Source organism: Hibiscus syriacus, unplaced genomic scaffold (genome assembly GCF_006381635.1).
Source record: "Hibiscus syriacus cultivar Baekdansim isolate YM2019G1 unplaced genomic scaffold, ASM638163v2 tig00110819_pilon, whole genome shotgun sequence".
NCBI classification, from domain to species: domain Eukaryota; kingdom Viridiplantae; phylum Streptophyta; class Magnoliopsida; order Malvales; family Malvaceae; genus Hibiscus; species Hibiscus syriacus.
In genome coordinates this window covers 2,062,782-2,083,809 of record NW_024062875.1, presented here as the reverse complement: position 1 = coordinate 2,083,809, position 21,028 = coordinate 2,062,782, and the positions used below count along the sequence as shown (strand labels likewise).

General features: G+C 33.8%; 2 protein-coding genes across 2 annotated transcripts; one reads left to right on the top strand and one right to left on the bottom strand.

Annotated features, from left to right (window-relative positions):
* Window positions 1-13,216: 13,216 nt before the first annotated feature.
* Window positions 13,217-14,985, top strand: LOC120142053 (actin-like). The gene is made up of 4 exons (XM_039156811.1): window positions 13,217-13,273; window positions 13,595-13,988; window positions 14,068-14,681; window positions 14,829-14,985. Exons 1-4 carry the CDS (start codon window positions 13,265-13,267, stop codon window positions 14,892-14,894), a joined length of 1,083 nt encoding a protein of 360 aa, XP_039012742.1. The 5' UTR covers window positions 13,217-13,264; the 3' UTR covers window positions 14,895-14,985.
* Window positions 14,986-17,010: 2,025 nt separating this feature from the next.
* LOC120142206 (probable protein phosphatase 2C 4) lies at window positions 17,011-20,362 on the bottom strand. The gene is made up of 4 exons (XM_039156953.1): window positions 18,546-20,362; window positions 18,332-18,445; window positions 17,453-17,717; window positions 17,011-17,354 (listed from the first exon to the last, which is right to left on the bottom strand). The coding sequence occupies exons 1-4, from the start codon at window positions 20,253-20,255 to the stop codon at window positions 17,239-17,241; spliced, it is 2,205 nt and encodes a 734-aa protein (XP_039012884.1). The 5' UTR covers window positions 20,256-20,362; the 3' UTR covers window positions 17,011-17,238.
* Window positions 20,363-21,028: the final 666 nt, after the last annotated feature.

Below are 21,028 nucleotides of genomic sequence, written 5' to 3'. Positions count from 1 at the left end.
TTAAGATAGAGTAAGATTTCAAATAATGATTTTTCTTTGCTTTTGACTTGAATTATGGTATTTGGTCGTTAACATTCAAATGATGTGATGATATTCACAAAATAAAATCGTTTAAAACGATATCATTTTAGATACTAAACTTTAGAGGTATATCAATTTTGTTACTAAATTTTTGACACTACATTGTTCTAATTGTCATCAACAACTAATCGTAGCTTTCACCAGTCGTCTTTTATAACAAGATCAATATCGAAATGCATCCTTATTTTTTTTCTATGATTTCATAAAATCTACTCCAAATTAAAAAATTATATTAATAAACAATTTTTTATAGGATTGTTTTTTCATAAAATCCACTCAAAATTAAAAAATTATATTAATAAACAAAAGAAATAAATATTCATAGTTATTTAACTCCTGAAATTTTAAACTTTTATATATTTTTTATTTTTGACCTTTTGAGATAAGAAAACAATGATTTTTTAAAATGGCATCCTCAAACAACATTAAACTTTGTCAACCTCTCATAATAAATGTGTTGTTGGAAGTTTAAAGTTGTAGGAAAGATGAGAGCATTACCACCTCACTCAATAGCTTGATGAGAAAAGAGTGTAAACTTGGTAATGTTTTTGAGTATTGTTTGTAGCATGATCATGTCAACCTTGTTACACTACAGGTCATTAATAGACCAAGTACTTGGGAGTAGCAGTCAAATATGAACCACCACTAGATATTTTTTCCCATCAAAGCACAGGGTTTCGTTTTGTACAGGGAAAATATCTACCCGAAAGTAATCAAATTTTAATTAAAAAAAATTAACAGGTGGAATACAGATGCAGCCAATAAAACATGATGAAATCACGCGTAAAAGCATCTGAAAATAAAAGCCAAACCTTCATACGTTGGTCTGCCTTTTTAGTTTTAAATCTTCATACGTTTGGAAAGATTAAAAAAAAGAAATTCACCGACACGTTTTCTAGCAATTCTTTTTAATTTTAAATAACTTGGGGACGTCAACGTTGAAATCTTTCATATTTCTGAAAAGAAAAATGCTGAAAATACTAAATTGAACTACTATTTGATTCAAAGAACACCACAATGTAAAAAGAGATTAGTCCTTTGTTGAAACATCAGAAAATATGAGACCACAACCTCGGGACTAAGGGCATACTTTGTACCATTCTGTTCACATAGATGCTTTAGGGTTTTGGACCTGATAAGGATTGTGGTTCCTTCTATATTCACTACCAGCTCTTCTTTCCACAGCGAGGAAGTGACCGAGTGACGACGGTACATCGATCGTGTTATCACTCTCAATATCAACACTATCCCTCAAGCATAACGAAAATAGACAAACTTTCGACCCCTTGTTGTTTTGTTGATCTGGTTTTCTTTCTTCAGCTTTCTTCCCTCTTACAGATCTTTTAGACAGTTCCAAGATGCTGGAAACACCAATTAAGCTCCCAAATGTAATGCTATTGTCAATTGTCATGGACACAAGACCCTTTTGACTGCAATCAATTAAAACGGGGTTCAATAGTCTTTACTTAATCTTAACACTGTTATTATGTGACATGGAGTGTAGACAATAAAACCACCGGTTAGCTCTATGATACAAGGGCACCCATTGGTCAGAAAATTATGATAATATCAATCTCATGCTGGAATCTGAAATCTACAGCAATATTTTCAGAAAAGGAATCTATTCGACATTTTTAATCAAATATGTCCTCCATCTGATATCTCTGATCCAGGAGCAGTAATGTTCAGTGTGTGCTGACATTACAAAAAGTCATGCCGGCATCAATTGTTTTGTTGCAATTATTGAGTGCTGCCTGCTGCTGTTTTAACACTCGGAGACCTCATTGTGAAGGAAAAAGAGCCAAGCAGCACTCTCCAGTCTCCATTATTGAAGACGTGTAGTGGAAAAAATAATCAAATCAGGCTCAAGATCACAACCCCAATCCCCAAAAAACCTGAGCTGTAAAAAGAGTATTCACTTTTAACTTACTACCCTAGCAACTTGCAAGTGACCCTGGTAAAAATAAAAACATAATGTAAAATTTAACCTTTAACATTTATTTTATTCTTTTTCTGGAATATTTAACTCTTAATGTTTTAATTTTGTTGGTTAAAATAGCCTATGTCGGATGAAAACTGGTATTTGACTAATGATCAACGTATATTATTGACGTAATATTTTTGTGTTAAATTGTGTATGTATTACAAAATATATCATCACTTTGGATAACATCTTATATGCTACATCATCATATTAAGTGAGGTGACATAAATCACATCATAACCTTATGTAACATGTCATATGTCAAGTAATCAATTTAGTAAATGTGAAAATATCACGTCATTGATATGTGATGTTCATTAATAAAGTAATAATTTTCATCTAGTAGGGACTTTTTTCATCAATAATTAAAACATTAAGGGTTAAAGTGTTAAAAAAAAGAACAAAAGACAAAATGACCATTAAAATAAATGTTGGGAGGCTAATTTTGATATTATTCCTAAAAAACCATTGTATTTTATGGTATAGGATAACGGAGAGATTCAATGTTGCAATAAGCCATTTTCTGGTAAATTTCATAGAGGAGAAAACAACTGAAACAAAACAAAAGGCTATACAATCAAGGTAAACTCGGATATGTTACTTTTACATTGGTCCAGAGAACACCATTGTTAGCCGAAGCTTTTAAGTTCTGAGGACCCAAAAGATACGGGTCTCGAGGAATCCAATGAACTGCTGTTTTTCACTGTATCTTCAGTCTCATAACTCTAAAGGAAAAACCCACATCTTCAATGTTTAATTCTCATAATCTGATGATCTAATTGGGGGAAAAAAACAGAAATTGTGGTCTTCAACAAACAATCCAAAGTCCACCTCGGACTTTACAGCAAAGTTCAACTTTTTTTTTTAGTTTTTCATACTGGAAAGAAGATTTGGTATTTGAGTAGGATAATTCAGTTTCTGCAAAGTTTTAAGATTTAGATAATTTGGTCTAAAACAACTCTCCATAGCATCATAAAGTAACATGGCAATGGTTCTGGCAGATCCGCTTTGCAGAATGGATATAAATTTTCTTCTTCATTCCCAGTAATGACAGATTGTCTACATCGACAAGCGTTAACCCTATTCTTGAAATGTGACATATAAACATATTCAAATATGATAAATTTATACATCATTAAATTGATTTGATCATAAAAATTAATTTAAACTAGAAAGTTAAATAAACTGAAATTAATATAATAGTGTCCAAGTACACAACTCCAGCAGACTTTGAGATCCACTGCCTTCCTAGTCCACCACCAGCCGTATCAAGCTTGCTTCTTGAAGATGAATCCTTGAGTAACTGAGCTGAAGTAGCTCTCCTTTATTTACCCTATATATATATATATAAAATAATGTAACAAAAAATGTTGACCTGATGAATATGATGGCCCGATTAATATGATGGATTCACTCTCCTAAAAACAACGTTTTGATATACAACATATAAATTCACAGTTTAAATTCAAATGAAAGACCTAATGTTGAAGTCATAAAATTAATAATATGATATGTGAATTTATACAAAGAAAAGCATATAAAATTTATTATTTTTTCGTTCTATATATTTATTTTATAAACTATAGCTATTTATAAGATTCATCTTCAATGTTTTCCAAAAAAAAAAAACTAGATCAAGAGTCAACAAAACAACTAAGGATGAGGATTCTCAGCTAACAACTTGTTAAATTAGGATTAAGATAAAGATGGTTAGGTAACAAACTTGGATCCTTTACTAATAACACGGAAGCTTTTCAAAACTATTTAAGCAAGTTTTAACAGCTCTCATTAGATTAACAGTTTGGTTTACTCTTTAAGAATTTTGTTTTTGTTTTTATTATGGAAATTGGTGGGATGATTTTACCTTTTTTCTGTTGGTTCATGAGCGCCCAACATTTGATTTCAAAAGGCGAATAGGAGTTGGGTGTATCATGTATGATCACATGCACAAAGCATTTTCCTTTATATGCTTTAGTGATAGTGTAAACTCCTTAGAGTCAAATTTGGTGGTGTTTAAAGCCCAAAGCAAAAACACAACTGCTCAGGGTTACGCACACCACTACATTTCATTCCCCTTGGAGACGCATTGTTAATGTTTTTGGCCAGTGGATTAGTGATAGTGTCAAACGGCATGGATTCTGCCAGTGGTTTGCCTTGATTTTCTCTACTTACCCAAGGCTATAAACACCAAGCCTAGCAGCATTGCTTTTGACACCAAAAGATAATAGCATTTTATTCAACTTCTTCTTCAATAAGTATTTTTTATTGTTTCTTGTTCGCAGAATAAGTAAGCTTGTTGACTTGAAGATATGCTGTGGGTAAATTATTCTTTTAGGACAGTATCCATCCCACCTCCTGCTTTGTACCTATGATTTTTGTGTTCCTTCAATACGGTCCAAAAATTCCAATAGGCAAACATACGACTGGAGGAGGCTAGCATCCTTATAGTTGAACTTGCAATATGTTTGGTTGGTGAATCGTTGTACTACCACCACTAGCTCTTACTTTCTTTGTTGTAAGCTTGGGGGACGTGCCTAACAGTTCCCTGGTCCGCCGCCTCCACAAATTAGGCCCAACATCATTCGGCTCACTGTTTCACGCTCTGGATTGACCTCACCCAACATCCTTCGACCCATGCCATCTTTCAAAATCGACCACCATTACTTCAATTCTCCTCATCATTGATTCAACCACAATATCATGCATTGAATTCGTTATCACTATAAATATATGGATTGATTAAAAACCATCACTTTAAAAATGATTTAAAGTTGTGTGACCTAGAATTGTTTATTATTATAGTTTTAGAGAAATTATCAAACTTTTTCTTAGATTTACTATGAATATTAAAATTGAATAGAACAATAAAATTGAAAAGATCGAGAAAAGAAAGAACATATAAATTCATAATATTGATCAATTATATTGGACTTGGTTAATAAATACGCTGCTCATATTCTAAATTGAACTTATAAAATATTAAATTATTAACATAAAGATCAATACTAACAAATTCAATATTTTTTTAACAATGTACATTCAATAGGAGAAAGAAACACTAATCACTGCAATGATAATAAAAATAACATAACATATAATGACACTAATTATAAAACATTGCAAATATGATTTTTAGTTGTAATGATTATATTCATCCTTTTTATTTGGACAAAGAATTGTAACTGATAATTTTTATAATTTTATGAATAATTAATATTGATTCTCAATGAAAGAATAAAAAAGAATATGAATATGAAGGTAGAATTTAAGATGAAAATTCAGTTCCTTTACTCTCACACCGTTGCTACAGCAGAGTTTGTTGTAGTCCTTCGCTGCTGCCTTTTTTGGATTTGTTTGGCTTCACTGACTTTGGTGATCCAATTACTTCCTCGTCGTCATTCTTAGTTGAGTTTCATCTACATCAACTGGAGCATTACCCTCACTGGAAAGCATAGTAGCAATCTATTTTCCTGATCGTCTATTTGTTTTTGCTTCTGAATCACTTATCGCTTTAGAGACATCATCAACAGAGGATGTGGTTTCCTTGCTCTCGCTCTCTTTCCTTTTGGCCTTGCTGTCCTTGTGGAATGACTATCAAGTCCCACTTGGAAGGATACAACCCCACCAACAGACAGACGAGGTGATGTTTCCGCATCCAATGTGTTTGGCTAAATGCTTCAGTGATGTTATAGTTACTTCAATGTTTGGAATCTAGTGATAGTTTTGGGTTGTTCTTGGCACTGGTTTTGTTGGTTGATCTTCATTTTCTGGAAAATTCTATGGAATTTTAGTTCACTCATCGTTAGTGGCTTGTTTCTCCTTCTTAGTCTTAGTCGTTGCTAACAGCACAGACTGGTCCTTGCCCCCGGGTTGAATGGTGGCAGTTTTCTTGTTTGCCAACCCAGAGTGTTTGTATGAGTTGAGATTGTAGAGATTGTTGGGCTCTTTGCTGAATCGAACTCCAGTAGTTCTTCTTCTAAATTGCTTCACCAAGAAACAATTGTTCTTCTTCACTACCTCCCAAATCAACTGTTCCGAAACTGTCGTCACTTTTATCTCTTTCCCTGCACCTCGATGTTCGAATATCAAGGTTTTTTGAAGAGACGAAATAATTAGAGAGGATAACAATGTTGTTATATGAGTAGGTTGTAAACTGTTGTTAAATGTTGGAAATAGATGCTATGGCATTGCATAGCTCGCTCAATTGTTGACAATTTGTATTCTTCATTATATGTTGGTTCTTCTCCAAGGTAGTTGGAACTTGAAGCTTAATAGTCAAGTGTTCATAGTAGAAAATATCTGGGGAGAGTAAAGAGTTTAACAACCTTGTTCTCCTTAAGAGAGATTAAAGAGCTCTCTTGCTTCCAACAAAAAGATTGTCCGAATAAGTGAAGAAGAATGACAATAAAGATGAACAACAAGAGGGAAAAAAACTCTTGAAGAAAAGAAAAGAAAAGCTGAAGAAAACTTCTTTCAACGAGAAAAAAATTGTTCAATGTATATAGCTCACAGTTATAACTCACTAGCTTGCAACATTGTTCGATCAACTCTCAAATCACAAGGTGAATTTCAAAAAGGGTGAAAAAGCAAGGTGAATGAAGGAAAAATAAGAAGAAGACACTATTTTCTTTTGGATGTCATGCTAATTTTTTTTCCCAAGAAGATCAAGAAGACGAAGTAGGAAGAATGTTAGAAATAAAATATAATATAATGTAATTAGTTGGTATTGGTTTAGTCAAGATTAACTGAGTTTGTTAAAGGTTGGTTAGTTTGTTAGATCAAGTTGTTAAATTGGTTTAGTGGTGCTATATATGTACTGTTGTAATAGGTTAAAGACTCAAGCATTTTGTAATTCATTTCTTCACATTTAGTAAACATAGTCGCCTCTTTCACAGCTTCTCATCTTCATTCACTGTCAATTACTTTCCTTCGTCTTCTGGTCATCAATGGCACCTTTCTCACAAGTTTGATGTAGTCCTTTACTGTTTCCAATATCTTCAATTTTTTAAAAAAAGTTTAAGAGTAGGTGGTCTAAGTTTAGTTTGATTAACATTGTTGTTAGTACAATATACATAAAGATATAAAATTAAATATATTTAAATATTCTATATTTTTTCATTTATGAATAAAGATGGATATAATGGTATATATATTATACCATATTATTAAAAAATAAAACTTAATTTAAAAAATTATGTAAACTTCATCTCTCATTAATATCAAGATCATTAAATATTAGCGAAAAAACACATTTAAAAACAATTATACAAGAATAGAAAAGAAAAATAACAGTATTTAAATAAAAACATCCATCCCATTAGAATGGGTGCTGAATAGAATCTGCCACATATGAGCTATATGAAATCTAAAGCCTGCAATTAATATGTATATTTTGGAAAAAGCAAGAGTGGGGGTGGGGGGTACTTGGCAAAGGTCCAGATTGGGGGGGGGGCAAAAGGTGGATTGAATTTATAACAGCATCTTTTTCTGGTCTCTACTATTTACTGTCATGATAATTTCTATCACTGTGGGGGAATATCCCACTTGGGTTTTCTCACCTCTGGTAAAACCAAGGCAGTATCTGAAAATGAATGTTTGCTTCCCTAGGGAAAGTCAATCCCATTTTCTTATGACAAATTACAAAGTCAATGCTAATCCATTTCTTCTTCTCATTCAAAAACTTGTTTTTCTCTTGGCTGGTTGAGTGCACCCAGAAAAAGAAAGAACCCAATGCTCATTATTCATTACATTCAAGTTCTTTGATCTTTTCTGGCAAATTCTTATTTGGTTTTAGATCTGACAGAAATAAAACATAAATGAAGCTGAATTCATATAGCATTCGGGAGAAATAGTAGTATTTATCTTAGATAATGAAAACCAAAAAACAAAACATAATGAGAATTCTTCACATGAATACATAATATATATGTATATATATATCATATCATTTGAAGTCACTTCCTTGTCTGACTTTCTTAATCTTGTTCCCTAGATCTGCAAGAAGAGCTGGAGGGAATAAAGACTCCATCTCTTTCGTCAAATCGAGTAGAATTCTCCGGCGAAAGGCTTTCCGTTTTGGCGATATAATTGGGAGAGATTTTGGTTTTCTTGGTGCAGGTGGGCACTTGAGAATGGCTGGAATCCTATGATCCAAAGACGTTGAAGTCTTGAACCCATCATCGTTTTCATCACCAGCAACGTTGAATTCTCCTGAAGATGGCGAGTTTAACTTGCTTCTTTCTCCATCTTCTTTTAGAACCAACTCTTGTTTTTGTTGTTGATGAGACCCGTCATCTTCAATAACATCTTGAAAATTAGGTGCAGTTTGACACTCATCTTCTGGGAATTCTAGAGGAGGCCTAACCAAGAAACTGAGTTCCATGGTGCTACTGCTTACATCTTTAAACATCTCGGAATTGCAGACAAATGTTAATGTTAACTGACACAAAGTCTTAAACAGACCTAGGATGTGAAGGACAAAGGATAAAACATGAGAGACGATCAGCTACTGCAAACTGCAAAACAGACCAAGAAAAAGACAACGAGTACCAGCATGAACGCTGAGCCATGAAAAGCCTAGAAAAACAAGAAAGAAGCCTGATACTGATATAGGGAAACGAAAATGCCAAAGGGTTTTTTTTCATTCATCACATCACCATCTTCCTTGATTGTTCACCGACTTTTCTCAGTTTTTCTTTGGATTTTAGTTCTCAAACATGTTTGGTTTCTGATAAGAGAAAGATGGAAAGATAAAGAGAGAGAGGCTTTGAGAACCCACTTTGGCGTAGGATCCAATGTATCATATATAAACAAAATCCCACAAATCTTTCTAGCTTTCACTCACTCATAAAAGGCCTCTTTCTGTAGCTCAACACTTCATTCTATTTTGGTCAAAGTTTGGTTTTGGTCCCTTTATTATGCTTAATTCAGCGTTTAGTTTATATATTTTACTCTAAAATTAAAAGACCAAACTATGTCAAATTACAGTGAAGGGACCAAATCCAAAATTTGAGAATATTAGAGGGACCAAACACCATAATTTGACCCTTTTGTTATTGATAGAGTGAAGTCTTTTTTCACTCTCTTTCACCCTTACGAAAACCGTCATCCCCATTAAACTAACTATATAAAATCTCGTTTAAGCAACTCCTTTTCCCTCATGTCTACGAACTTTGATGCATCAAATCACGTGGTTTACAACTCTCATTTCATGATTTTATCCATCTCGCGAGATTTTCCCATGATTCCTCATCATTGCTTGTTTGTTTTCTAAGAAAAGTAAAATGGAAAAAGAAGAGAAAAAAAACTTGCATGTTTTGGTGTTGTAAATTTTATGTGGTTTTGAAAGAGGGAAAACGAAGTTCATGGGGTCGCTTGCATTGGGAGCAAGGAGGAGACATTGTCGGGTGTATGGTGTAGGCCATGTCGAGCTTCCACTCTCTTTGACATTAGGAAGAGGCCGCAAGGAGCATTGGGTTGTAAATCATTGTCCCGGAGACCTGAAAATTTTATTTTCTCCAGCAATATCATTGCCTTTGAATTTGCTTTGTTTTCACAATGGCCTCATCTGTTTGTTTTCTGAATATCATAATTGAAGCCGTAATAAAATTATATATATATAATAAATGATTTATTAAGATTATAAATAATTCATCTTTTCTGATATGGACGGAGAATATTAATCAATAGAAGGATGATTGTTAGTTGCGTTAGGATTCTATGTTTTTCGAGAAGAAAAAAAGACAGAAATCATGGTCTTAACTGCCAACATCCTCTCTCATTTTTTACGGTAAGATTTTACGGTGACTCATATTGTTATTGTCAGTCATTGGTCTATAATGAATATTTATAGGTTGATAGGATAGGCAAACTTGATTGATGTGGACGGTTATTGATTGATCTTAACAAATCAAGTGAGACATGTTAGAAGTCATAATTCGAAAGATGTAAGAATTTGAAAACTTCATATTCAAAAATATTCTTTTGAAACTGAAAAGAAATTTTTTGAAATTTATGATATGTGAAAAGGGGAAGTTCAAAAGATGTATAAATTATATATATAGATATATAATATATTATATATATAATATATATAAATATATAATATAAATTTATGCTGTAAATTAGCATGGTAAAATCAAGGGAGAATGTATATTTTAGGGGAGTCATTGCACATCTATTATTTTGAGAAGAATATTAAATTTAGTTTAATTTATTAATGAAAATAGAAGAAAATAAAAAAAATTGCATTGCTAAATTTTTTAGAACAGGGTATAAAAATTTAGACCTCAATTTTTAATTTCTAAATCCATAACCGAATTAAACATAATCTCTTAAAAGTAACAAGAGAAAAAGAAAATGAATAACGTGCAATGATTCCCAGGAAACAGAAACCACAGATCCCATCATATGCTCTAATATATAATAATTCAAGGGAAGGCTTTATCCACCATCTATGTTTGCATATACAAATATGCCTTGGTTGCATGTTTCCACATGGGTCCCTTGCACCGCTGCCCATTTTTCAAGCCCTGGCTATGCTTTTTTGCTTAGGCTTTGGATTCCGAAAATGCGGTGGATATGGAGGAGACTGCGCCGCTGTGACGAGCATGCATGCGTGCTTTCCTTCCCATTCAATTCATTCCATACCATTTTCCTTTCTAACGTTTTCAATCAAATTAAACCATACTTGTCTCAAATACTAATTTCATATAGATTTTCATATAATTAAGCTATATATTTTAACTTTTTTTAAGCATAAGTATATATTATAACTTTTCTTATATAATATATCAATGTAGAGAATTATAAATATAGATCTACTTCAGATCTTACAGACGAATTCTAAATGTCATATTTTTCACATGTTAAAGGTTTATTATTTTATTTAATTTTTCTAATTTTTTATCAATTTTAAAATTTATGCAGCGGAAAATGCACTCTTAAGTCAGTATGTGCACTTAAAATTCAAAATTTCTTTAAATATTGAATTTTTTTATTGTGTTCACCTTATAATTTTATTTGTCTACTCTATTAAAAAATTCATATAATTAATTTATAAATATTCACCTTCAAAAATATTTATAGACCTACTATTTGTATTATGGATGTAAAGTAAACGTTTGTCTTGATAAATGACATATATGAAGGAAGAAGTGAAAAAAATAGTAGCAGTATGAAATACAAAAAAAAATATTGAAGTGAAAGCGTTGACGGGTAGGGGACCCAATTGGATTGCTTGGATTTCACCGCATCACACAAAGATAGGAACGTGCTTTATTTACACTTTCTCCCTTTTTTTTTTTTTTACTTTGATTTTTGTGAATGACATTATCCTTTTGTTTTCGGCAGAGAAATATATCTCGTTTTAGCACCATCGCAATTTATTCTTTTTCTAATACCGTCGAGGTTTGCAAGGCTCTCCATAAAATTACTATCATTATAATTTAGGTGTTTATCTTTAGCATCATCTAAATTATCATCTAATTGAAGTTCAAATAACTACAACAGCATCTGAGGACGTTAGTGTGGCCATATATATTTTTTTAAACAATATAGAGCGATTACAAAGTAATATATGTTCAGAATCTTTTTAGTCATTAATAATGTACATATATACCGCAGATGCAACTATTTAAATTCGGAATTTTCTAAAAAAATAATGTTTTTTATGATCATTAAAATCATTTAATGAGTTTAAATATACTATGTATATATATAAATAAAAGTTAAAACAAAGACACTCAGAGTACTGTGGGTGTCATGGCAAATATATAATTACAGCATCACATACACAAAGTCATGCTTAATGATTTTGCTTCCCATCTTGGATCATAATGTCCCCATCTTCATCCCCACACTCTTTCTTAATCAATTGATTCTTCTTCTTTTTTCCCGCCATTCATTTATTTCATGTTTCTTGAAGTTTCTCCAACATCCTTAGGATAGGCCTTGGTAGGGTTTTGTTTCATTATAATAGCACCAAGTCATGAAAAAATTATGTGTTACCCATATCCAATTTGTTGACTTCTTTTTATTGGATTAAAAATATTTGACACAACTTCTTTAGTCGGTGTTTTAAAGTATTTCTTTTTTATTTCTAAATGTATATTTTATTCATTAAAATATTTCTTTTCTATGTATAATGTATATTTCTAAAATATCTAATTCAATTGATATTCTAGTTGAGAAACTATAAAAAACCAATCAATAAAATAACAATTAATGATTTATAAGGTTATAATAATAAGTTTGACTTTTGGTTAACTCAATAGATTTGGTATGAGATAATAAAAGAATATTTTCTAAATTTAATCATTCATGTATATAAATATTTTTATTTTTAATTTAATTTAATTTAATTTTTAAACATATAAAATATTAATAAATTTTAAAAAAATCAATTAATAGTGAATATTGACATACATACATATTAAACCAAGCTGATAGAAACGAACATAAACTAATAAAACATTTTAGTATGAGGTGAGTATAAGTAGTATATGTTTATAATATTTCTTAACCATTAACAATACATATACACTTTATAGACACAACTACTCGAATTAAAGACTTTAAAAAAAGAATATTCTTTTTAACCACTATAAACACAATAAAATCAAAAAAAAAATCTCTTATTTAAGAAATGAATAACGACAATCTAAGCCGGCCCATAAATATAGTGATATATATCGGGGGACTAAAAGAAACTTGGGTTCAGTGATTTTGGAATCTTGTAGTTTCGAGGAGGACGGTCACTGGGATCAATAAAAGCGGTCTTGAGCTTTAATTTAACTTCCATTTGCTGGGGGAGTCCAAAGCCCAAGTACACCTCTTCCATTGCTTGGGTAGTTGGGTTCAGTCATTTTAGCACGGATTACCCGGCCCCAATTCGTACTTAATTGAAAGGAGACGAGAATAGATTTTACGGGTTAGAAATAAAAATTACAATTATTGTAAGGGGTAATTTTGTATCTTATTTATTCTCCTCCGTTTTGTATTATTATTTGTATTTTAATATTTTATAAGGATTTTATTTCTAAATTAGATTTATTGTAAGGGGTATTTTTTGTATTATTATTTTAAAAATTATGACAATCGGAATAATATTATATATGTGACGAGAGTTCGAATGAAATTTATTTGATATTGGCTGAGGGTGAAGATATCCAACCACTTGTATGCGATAATGGAACTGGAATGGTTAAGGTATAAATGTAGGATTCAGCGTCTTTGGTACTTCAATGAATTGTACTGTGTTTTAAGCTATATTTCTAGTATTCTTTACTTTTCTTGAAGTGAGACAGTATTTGAAACTCATGCCCAACAAATTGAAATAAAGATATGATCTCTAAAATCCTACAAATAGATGGGAAACATTTTTCTTTTGAAAATAAAATAGGTGGGAAAACATAGAAAGGTCTAACTATATCCATGTTGGAAAGGTATTTATATCCAACTTTGGTTCTAATCTTTTGTGTTTAGATTTATCTAGTATCTTTCCCTAGTGATGCATTTTAATCTCTTTAGGCTGGTTTTGCTGGTGATGATGCACCAAGGGCTGTGTTCCCTAGTATTGTGGGTCGTCCACGTCACACTGGTGTGATGGTTGGGATGGGTCAGAAAGATGCATATGTTGGGGATGAGGTTCAGTCCAAGCGTGGTATTCTCACTCTTAAATATCCAATTGAACACGGTATTGCTAACAACTGGGATGATATGGAAAAGATTTGGCATCATACCTTTTACAATGAACTCCGTGTGGCTCCGGAAGAACATCCTGTTCTTCTCACTGAGGCACCTCTCAACCCGAAAGCCAACCGTGAGAAGATGACCCAAATCATGTTTGAGACCTTCAATATTCCTGCTATGTATGTCGCTATCCAGGCTGTTCTCTCACTCTATGCAAGTGGTCGAACAACTGGTAAGCCATTGACTATGCTCGATGTCAAATTTGCATTTTGTTCGGGACATTCTTGACATTCTGAACATACTTTATGTAGGTATTATTCTGGACTCTGGAGATGGTGTGAGTCATACTGTCCCCATTTATGAAGGATATGCCCTCCCACACGCCATCCTCCGACTTGACCTTGCAGGACGTGACCTTACGGATGCCCTTATGAAGATTTTGACCGAGCGTGGTTATTCATTTACCACAACGGCAGAGCGTGAAATTGTGAGGGATCTGAAAGAGAAGCTTGCATATATTGCACTTGATTTCGACCAAGAGCTGGAAACTTCCAAAACTAGTTCTTCCATTGAGAAGAGCTATGAGTTGCCTGATGGGCAGGTGATCACAATTGGTGCAGAGCGTTTCCGTCACCCCGAAGTCCTTTTCCAACCGTCCATGATAGGGATGGAAGCTGCTGGCATTCACGAAACGACATATAATTCTATCATGAAGTGTGATGTGGAGATCAGGAAGGATATGTATGGAAACATTGTTCTCAGTGGTGGAACGACCATGTTCCCGGGAATTGTTGACAGAATGAGCAAGGAAATCACGGCCTTGGCCCCAAGCAGCATGAAGATTAAGGTGGTAGCTCCACCTGAAAGGAAATACAGTGTCTGGATTGGAGGCTCCATCTTGGCATCGCTCAGTACTTTCCAGCAGGTATTATTGAATTAATCAATTGAAACATCGGCTTAATCAACTGAACTCAAATTTGACTTAATTTAATTATATAAAAGGTTAACAAGCTAAACTCCTTCCTTCGTAGTTCATACAAGCGGCATTTACTGAATGTGAATTGCAATGCAGATGTGGATTGCTAAGGCGGAGTATGATGAATCTGGCCCATCTATTGTGCACAAGAAATGCTTCTAATTCTTCAGAATTCAAAAAGCCTAATAGTAATCAATGTGTTGGGTTTTTTTTTTTGCTCAACATATTCAGGCTCCTAAGATTAAACCATTATTGTTTCTTATAATTGTTTTCTCCTATTTTCTTTTATTCCATTTCTCTTTTTTATGGTCATTTTTGTCAAAATTATGTAGGACTACTAAAGATGGCGGAGATAATGGTAGATTTGTTTTTGGGTAAACTATACCCATGATTACTTAACTATTGTTCCTTTTCATTTTGATCATCCATCTTTTAATTTTATCAATCATACTACTTAATTATTTAACTATTGTCAATCAACCCACTCGTTGTTAATAGTTAACAGAGGAGTTGATATGGTAGTTAAAAAATTGAAATAATTATACACTTGATTCTCATTACTCATTACCTACATATTCTATTAACTTATTCTATCAATTTTATCTTAATTTTAATTTAAAATAATAATCCTCCAATCTAATGATAACATGTGTCATCATCCGTTTAAAGAATTTTTTATTATTTAATTTAATAAATTTTATCTCAAACTATATGATAATATGTGTCCCCGTCTTATTTTAAGAGAAAACAAATGAGATTTAGGATTTTCAGGGGCTCAACACAAGATTACGAGATGAAGTTTAAGCACATTTGTACAATAAGTTCATACAGAGGTTGGATGTCACTTTTGATTTTGGTTATAGTTTATAATAAGTTATCTTTGTAAAAACTATTCATTTAACCAGTGGAATCATCACGACTAAAGTACAAAACTTCTAAACATCATAAAATAAACACTCAAAACATTTTTTATACGTTAAATTGTAAAACAAAGTAGTTCAATTTATCAACTTTCATTAGATTTAGTCTGATGGTATATTAGTAGTTTCAGATCTATCTTTTTCATCAAGTATTAAAACGATATAAAATATAATAAATTATCCGTCCGTCTCGTCACAATTGAAGTCCAGACAATTTATCATTCTTTTTTCCCACTAAATTCAAAGTTTGAAAGCGTTATAAACTAGATGATATGCCATCTATACGTGAAACTACAAGTAATCAAAGGCTTAACGCTTACTATTGTCTAAGTGTCAGATTTTTCTATTTACATTAACCAATTGGCACACAACCTTTTTATTATTTTCTAACATAGTAATTAGTTTAATATCACAAATCGGATATAAAAATTATCAAACTTTTACAATGGTATCACAACTGACGTGTATTACATAAATGATAAAATGTCTACAACCCTTTACATAATAGGTGATATCTAAAGATTGGACAATTTATTCAAACTTGAAAGTTCAATATTTAAAAGAATCTAAATAAAAATATATATATTTTAGATAAATATACATCGAAATCAATATCATATATAATAATTTTAACATGTGCGCAACTGCAGTTCTTGCACACCAAAGGGTAAAGGACTGTAGTGAAAATCTTTGATTTAGAATTTTTCATTTTCATCATTATGATATGATCACAAGATAGTATATGTGTAAACGTACTTGTTTAAATTTGTGAACTTTAGAAAGAATTAACATTCTATTTTTAGCATCGAGACGGTTCTAGTTTAGAAACTTTAATGGCTGATGAAGCATTGCATTTGCATCCCTCCAACTACTCTTCAATTCCAAAGTTGTTAGCAGTTATGAGAAATTATGGGTCCAAAAGTTAGAGTGAAGTAGGGTCCTGTAACTGTAATACACACACCTCATCCCTGGGCTACGTGGACTCACCCATCCACATAAAAAATCTCACACCACTTTGCTTAATGGAGAGGGTTTCCTATTCTTCTTCTTCTCCCTTTTCTGCTCTGCAGGAAAAAAAAAGGGTTTTAAATTAATTATAACAGGGGCTGCGTTTCGCTGTGGGTGGGTGGGCATTCATGACTTTCACAAGAACTTCTCCCCATCAATAAATGAGCAGCAAAAGGGAAAACCAAACACACCTGCTTGAAATAAATTTAAATTTCATTTAATTCTCTATATTTACTGCTGACTTCTGAAAACCAAAGTAATGATGATCAGCAGCACCCTTTGATTTGAAAATGTTCATAATCTACCATCTTTGATTACTTGAAGAAATGAACCGAATAATTTTCAGATGCTCAAAAGGATCCGTCATTTATTAGTAGAAAAATTACATTTCTTATGACAGTTTGTATAATCAACATGAACCAGCTTTTACACCTTTACACAGCTAGTTCCTCAGGGTCTTGGAGGAGCTTAATAGCTAGTATGTTACAATGGTCACCGGAAAAAATGAAAAAAAAGGGGGGAAATTTCGACTTCTTTTAGCAGATATCTCTGTATCTTCTACCTGTTTTTTTCTCTGCTTAGCCACAAGATCTCCATATCCTTCCCTCTAAAGAAATAACTATAATGGAAACATCGTCATGGTACCGCCGTCTATCCCCTTGCGGTATTTCGAGTAACTCATGGAAGTCCATGCCTGCAATAAGCAACACCAGTTATGCTGGATTTGAGTATTATTATTATTATTATTTACTTTGGTATAATGTATAAATGAGACTGGTATTTGGATGGTACCTGCTTTCTTTGCTGCTCGGAACAGCACTTCCTCAACGAGATGTTGAGCAGGATCTCCTTCTGGTTGCATTGTGATGAAAAGTTCAACCTCCGATACGGCTTCCTCGTTTGTTAAGTATTGATAGAGACCGTCGGAAGATAATATTAAAAATCTGTCTTTGGGACCTAATTTGTGGTGGTGGAGTGATGGAACACAAGTGATGTATGGAGAGGTTCCTTTGTAATCTATTCTGAACATCTCTAGCAACGCATCATTCCATTTAGGCTGGAAGAGTTAAATCCGAAACGAGGGTCGTTAGACATAGAATTGATTCGGAAACTTTCGAATATAATCCAACAAAAGTTCAAAAGGAAAACAGCTACATACAAAGCAAGCCTTTGCTCTATGTTCCCATGGTCCACTACATTGCAGAAAGGGAATGCTTCTAAGAGCACATCCCTTGAAAATGGAAACGGTTGATTTCAACAGAATAAAGGACCCCTCTCTATAAGGCAAAACAAAAACGACCCTGGTCGATTTTACAAGAAAAGGGATAGAAAAGATCTATTTCTGTGCATGCAATTCACCCATTTGCAGAATATCATTCGGCTCTTCTTTTTCGAAAAGCCATATTCTTTGGACAGATAGCTTTAACTTGACCAATTTGTGACAATGGTTCTTAGTACCACAACAACTGCTCTTTTTTAGTTTCTGATGTGTCCCGTTTTTGAACCATGATTGTAACAAATACTAAAGTTTCACATGTGGTTGCTGATCTCAACATGATGCTCCAAGAACCAACTTTAACTATGTTAATTTTGGACAATATTGCTTAAAAAGAAGGCTCAAAGTTTAACAAAAATGTTCGTTTTGATCTGAAAAGTAGAACAAAAAGTTACCTGTTTGAGAAAACCAGCCCCGAAAGCTCGAGTGACCTTCAAAGAACCTTTAACTCGGTCATTCGTCAACGTATAAGCATCATCGAGATGTTCGTTTAATATTCTTTCAACTTCCTGCAATGAATAAGCAATGTAGCTCAAGCCATCAAGGGTGAAAAAGAGTATCAAAATCATCTATTTTTTGTACGAAAAAGATGTGTATGAATTTTTTTACCTCTTCAACATTGGTACTGTGATCCACACTAAGCTGAAAAGCAGTTAAATCAGGGATTACATTTGATCTATCTCCATCAAAACCTTCAAGATCATGCAATGTTTCTTCATTGATCCTTTCCAAATCTTGCCGAACCTTTCCCAACCGATAATCGGGCTCGGTTTTTTTAGCCAAAACCGCCCTACTATCCCCAACATTCATCACATAAACATCCTCACCTTTCATCAACATAACAAGCACACAAGAACCCATCAAAGCCAACTCTGGGTTCTCCATCAACATCTTATCAGCTATATCCAAATAAGACTCCTCTGTTTTCTTCAAAGCATGAGACAAAGCATTCAAAACACCATCATGGTTTATGTTCATCGATCTCGAACCACCCGACTTATTTCGACTCAGCTGTTCCTTTAATTTCCTATCAAGTTCTAATCTTTCCCTATCCCATTCACACTTCCATCTCCTCTGATTCTCTTCCCACCTTGATGCCGCGCCTTTATACTTGGCCTTGGAATTCCTTCCTTTTCGAGCTTTCGAACCCGAATTCCTATAGACATCTTCTATCTTTCCGGGATAATTCTCTTGCTCTAAACATCTTGAACATGCATCATATGAACAATCCCTAGCTGATTCTGAATCCGATTCCCTGCTCTGTTTTTCGTCTTCAGGGGAAGTTGCAGGGGCTTGTTCGAACCCATCATCCCACAATAAACCCTTGAGTTCATTATGAACATTGGAGTATAGATTTGATAACAAATAATCTGGAGCATCGGGGCCGTTGAATCCATCATAAATTCCAACGAAAACCCATTCGTGTTCCTCCGAAACGACGACGTGCACCCGATCCTCGCCGGCTTTCCCTTGTGCCCAGTGAAGATTTTGACTTTCCGATGACTCGTCATCGTCTAAACTGCACTCACTGCTCAGATTCAAGCTACTGACCGTCAAATTCTCGTTGTGATGATGAATCGGATTCTTTTCGGACCCGACTACCCATTCGGGTTCTTTAACTGAAACCACACCTTTAATCGGAGCTACGATGGAATTTTGGCCGCGGGAAACGGTTTTCGAGATTGCTCTTTGGAGGACCCGAATTAAAGACCCTTTGATCGATCTGGGTTTAAAAGCAAAAGCTCCATGAGAAAAGCTTCTTTGAAACTGATCGGAAAAACCTTTTTCCAGTGGACCCGAAAACAACCCGCGACTATAATTGTTATTAATATTATCAAGAGGACCCGACAGGAACCCCCTCTCGATCGGACCGGACATAAACCCTCTTTCCAAAGGACCCGAACCCGGAACGAAGCTACCCGACATCGGACCCGAAGAGTTTATCAAGGTCTTCGGAATCGGCTGAAGCGGGATCGAGGAAAACGACGTCGTGCTCTCGAAAGCTGCCGCCCTATCCAAACATCCGTTGCTGTAGCTGACGTACGGATCCACCAGCGCCGTCGAAAGTGGCGTGTACGTGTTGGCGCTGACAGAGGCACCGGAGATCGTACGGAAGGTCGTGGATGATTCTTCGGAATGGACCTTGGAGGAAGAGAGTCGAGTTGGGTCGGGTCTAAGGTAGCAGAAGGAGTGACCAAGACCTTCGTCGAGGGGATCGGATAGTAACATGGAAACTTCCTTTCTACGACGAGCTTCTTCCCCGGCATATCCACCGCCGCCCGTGAAACAGACGCTCAATTTGCAGGAACCGTTACCCATAACCCACAAAAGATTGAAATATTTATTTTCTTCCCTTCTCTCTCTACTATTTGCTCTTAAATTTTCAGGGAAATGAGAAAGAAAAATGAGAGACAAGGCGGGAGAAGAAGAAGAAAAGGGCGTTGACTTTTGGGAAGAGAAGGAGAGAAGAAAAACACTTATTTGGGTTCCATTTTAGTAATGTTTTATGCGTTCATTATTTATTTACCTTTAATGTTTTGGGTGAGCCACTGGTGGGGCGTTGAGTAACAAAGGTATACCACTTCTAACTTCTAATTATATTAATTTTCTTCCCTATTTCAATATTTGATTTTTTTTATTATACCACACTTAGTTTTTACACATAATAGCTTAAAGGTTAGTGTTGTCCAATTAAATTATTTCTTTACTTTCTATAGATTATATAAATTGAATTTTAATAAAGTAAAATAAAAGAATTATCATAAAGTGGAGGAAATAGTTTATTTGATCCTGGATTTTAAAAATAAAATATATGAAATATGAAACCATTTTAATTTGCTTTAAAAAGTTTTGCAATAATTTAACCCTAACTAAAATTAAGCTTTAATATTAGTGGTGTTTAAGGCAGGTTCATTGCAGTTCTTAATCGAGTTTCGATTTTGAGAGCGTGGATTTCACGGTTTTGGACTAGTTGACAAATATTTGTTTAAGGCTTTGAATTCTTCATTGACAGTGATAGTTTTAGTGGTAAGTTATATATAATTCTGGTAAATGGAGGAGATGTGATGGGGCAGAGATAGAAAGTGAATTTA

Excerpts from the sequence above, each read along its gene's own strand:
- LOC120142206 (XM_039156953.1), bottom strand. The coding sequence starts at position 20,255 with ATGGGTAACGGTTCCTGCAAATTGAGCGTCTGTTTCACGGGCGGCGGT. Across the intron at positions 18,446-18,545 it reads ACAGTACCAATGTTGAAGAG|GAAGTTGAAAGAATATTAAA; the intron begins GTAAAAAAATTC and ends TATTCATTGCAG. Across the intron at positions 17,718-18,331 it reads GGGCTGGTTTTCTCAAACAG|CCTAAATGGAATGATGCGTT; the intron begins GTAACTTTTTGT and ends TAACTCTTCCAG.
- LOC120142053 (XM_039156811.1), top strand. Across the intron at positions 13,989-14,067 it reads TGCAAGTGGTCGAACAACTG|GTATTATTCTGGACTCTGGA; the intron begins GTAAGCCATTGA and ends TACTTTATGTAG. Across the intron at positions 14,682-14,828 it reads CGCTCAGTACTTTCCAGCAG|ATGTGGATTGCTAAGGCGGA; the intron begins GTATTATTGAAT and ends ATTGCAATGCAG.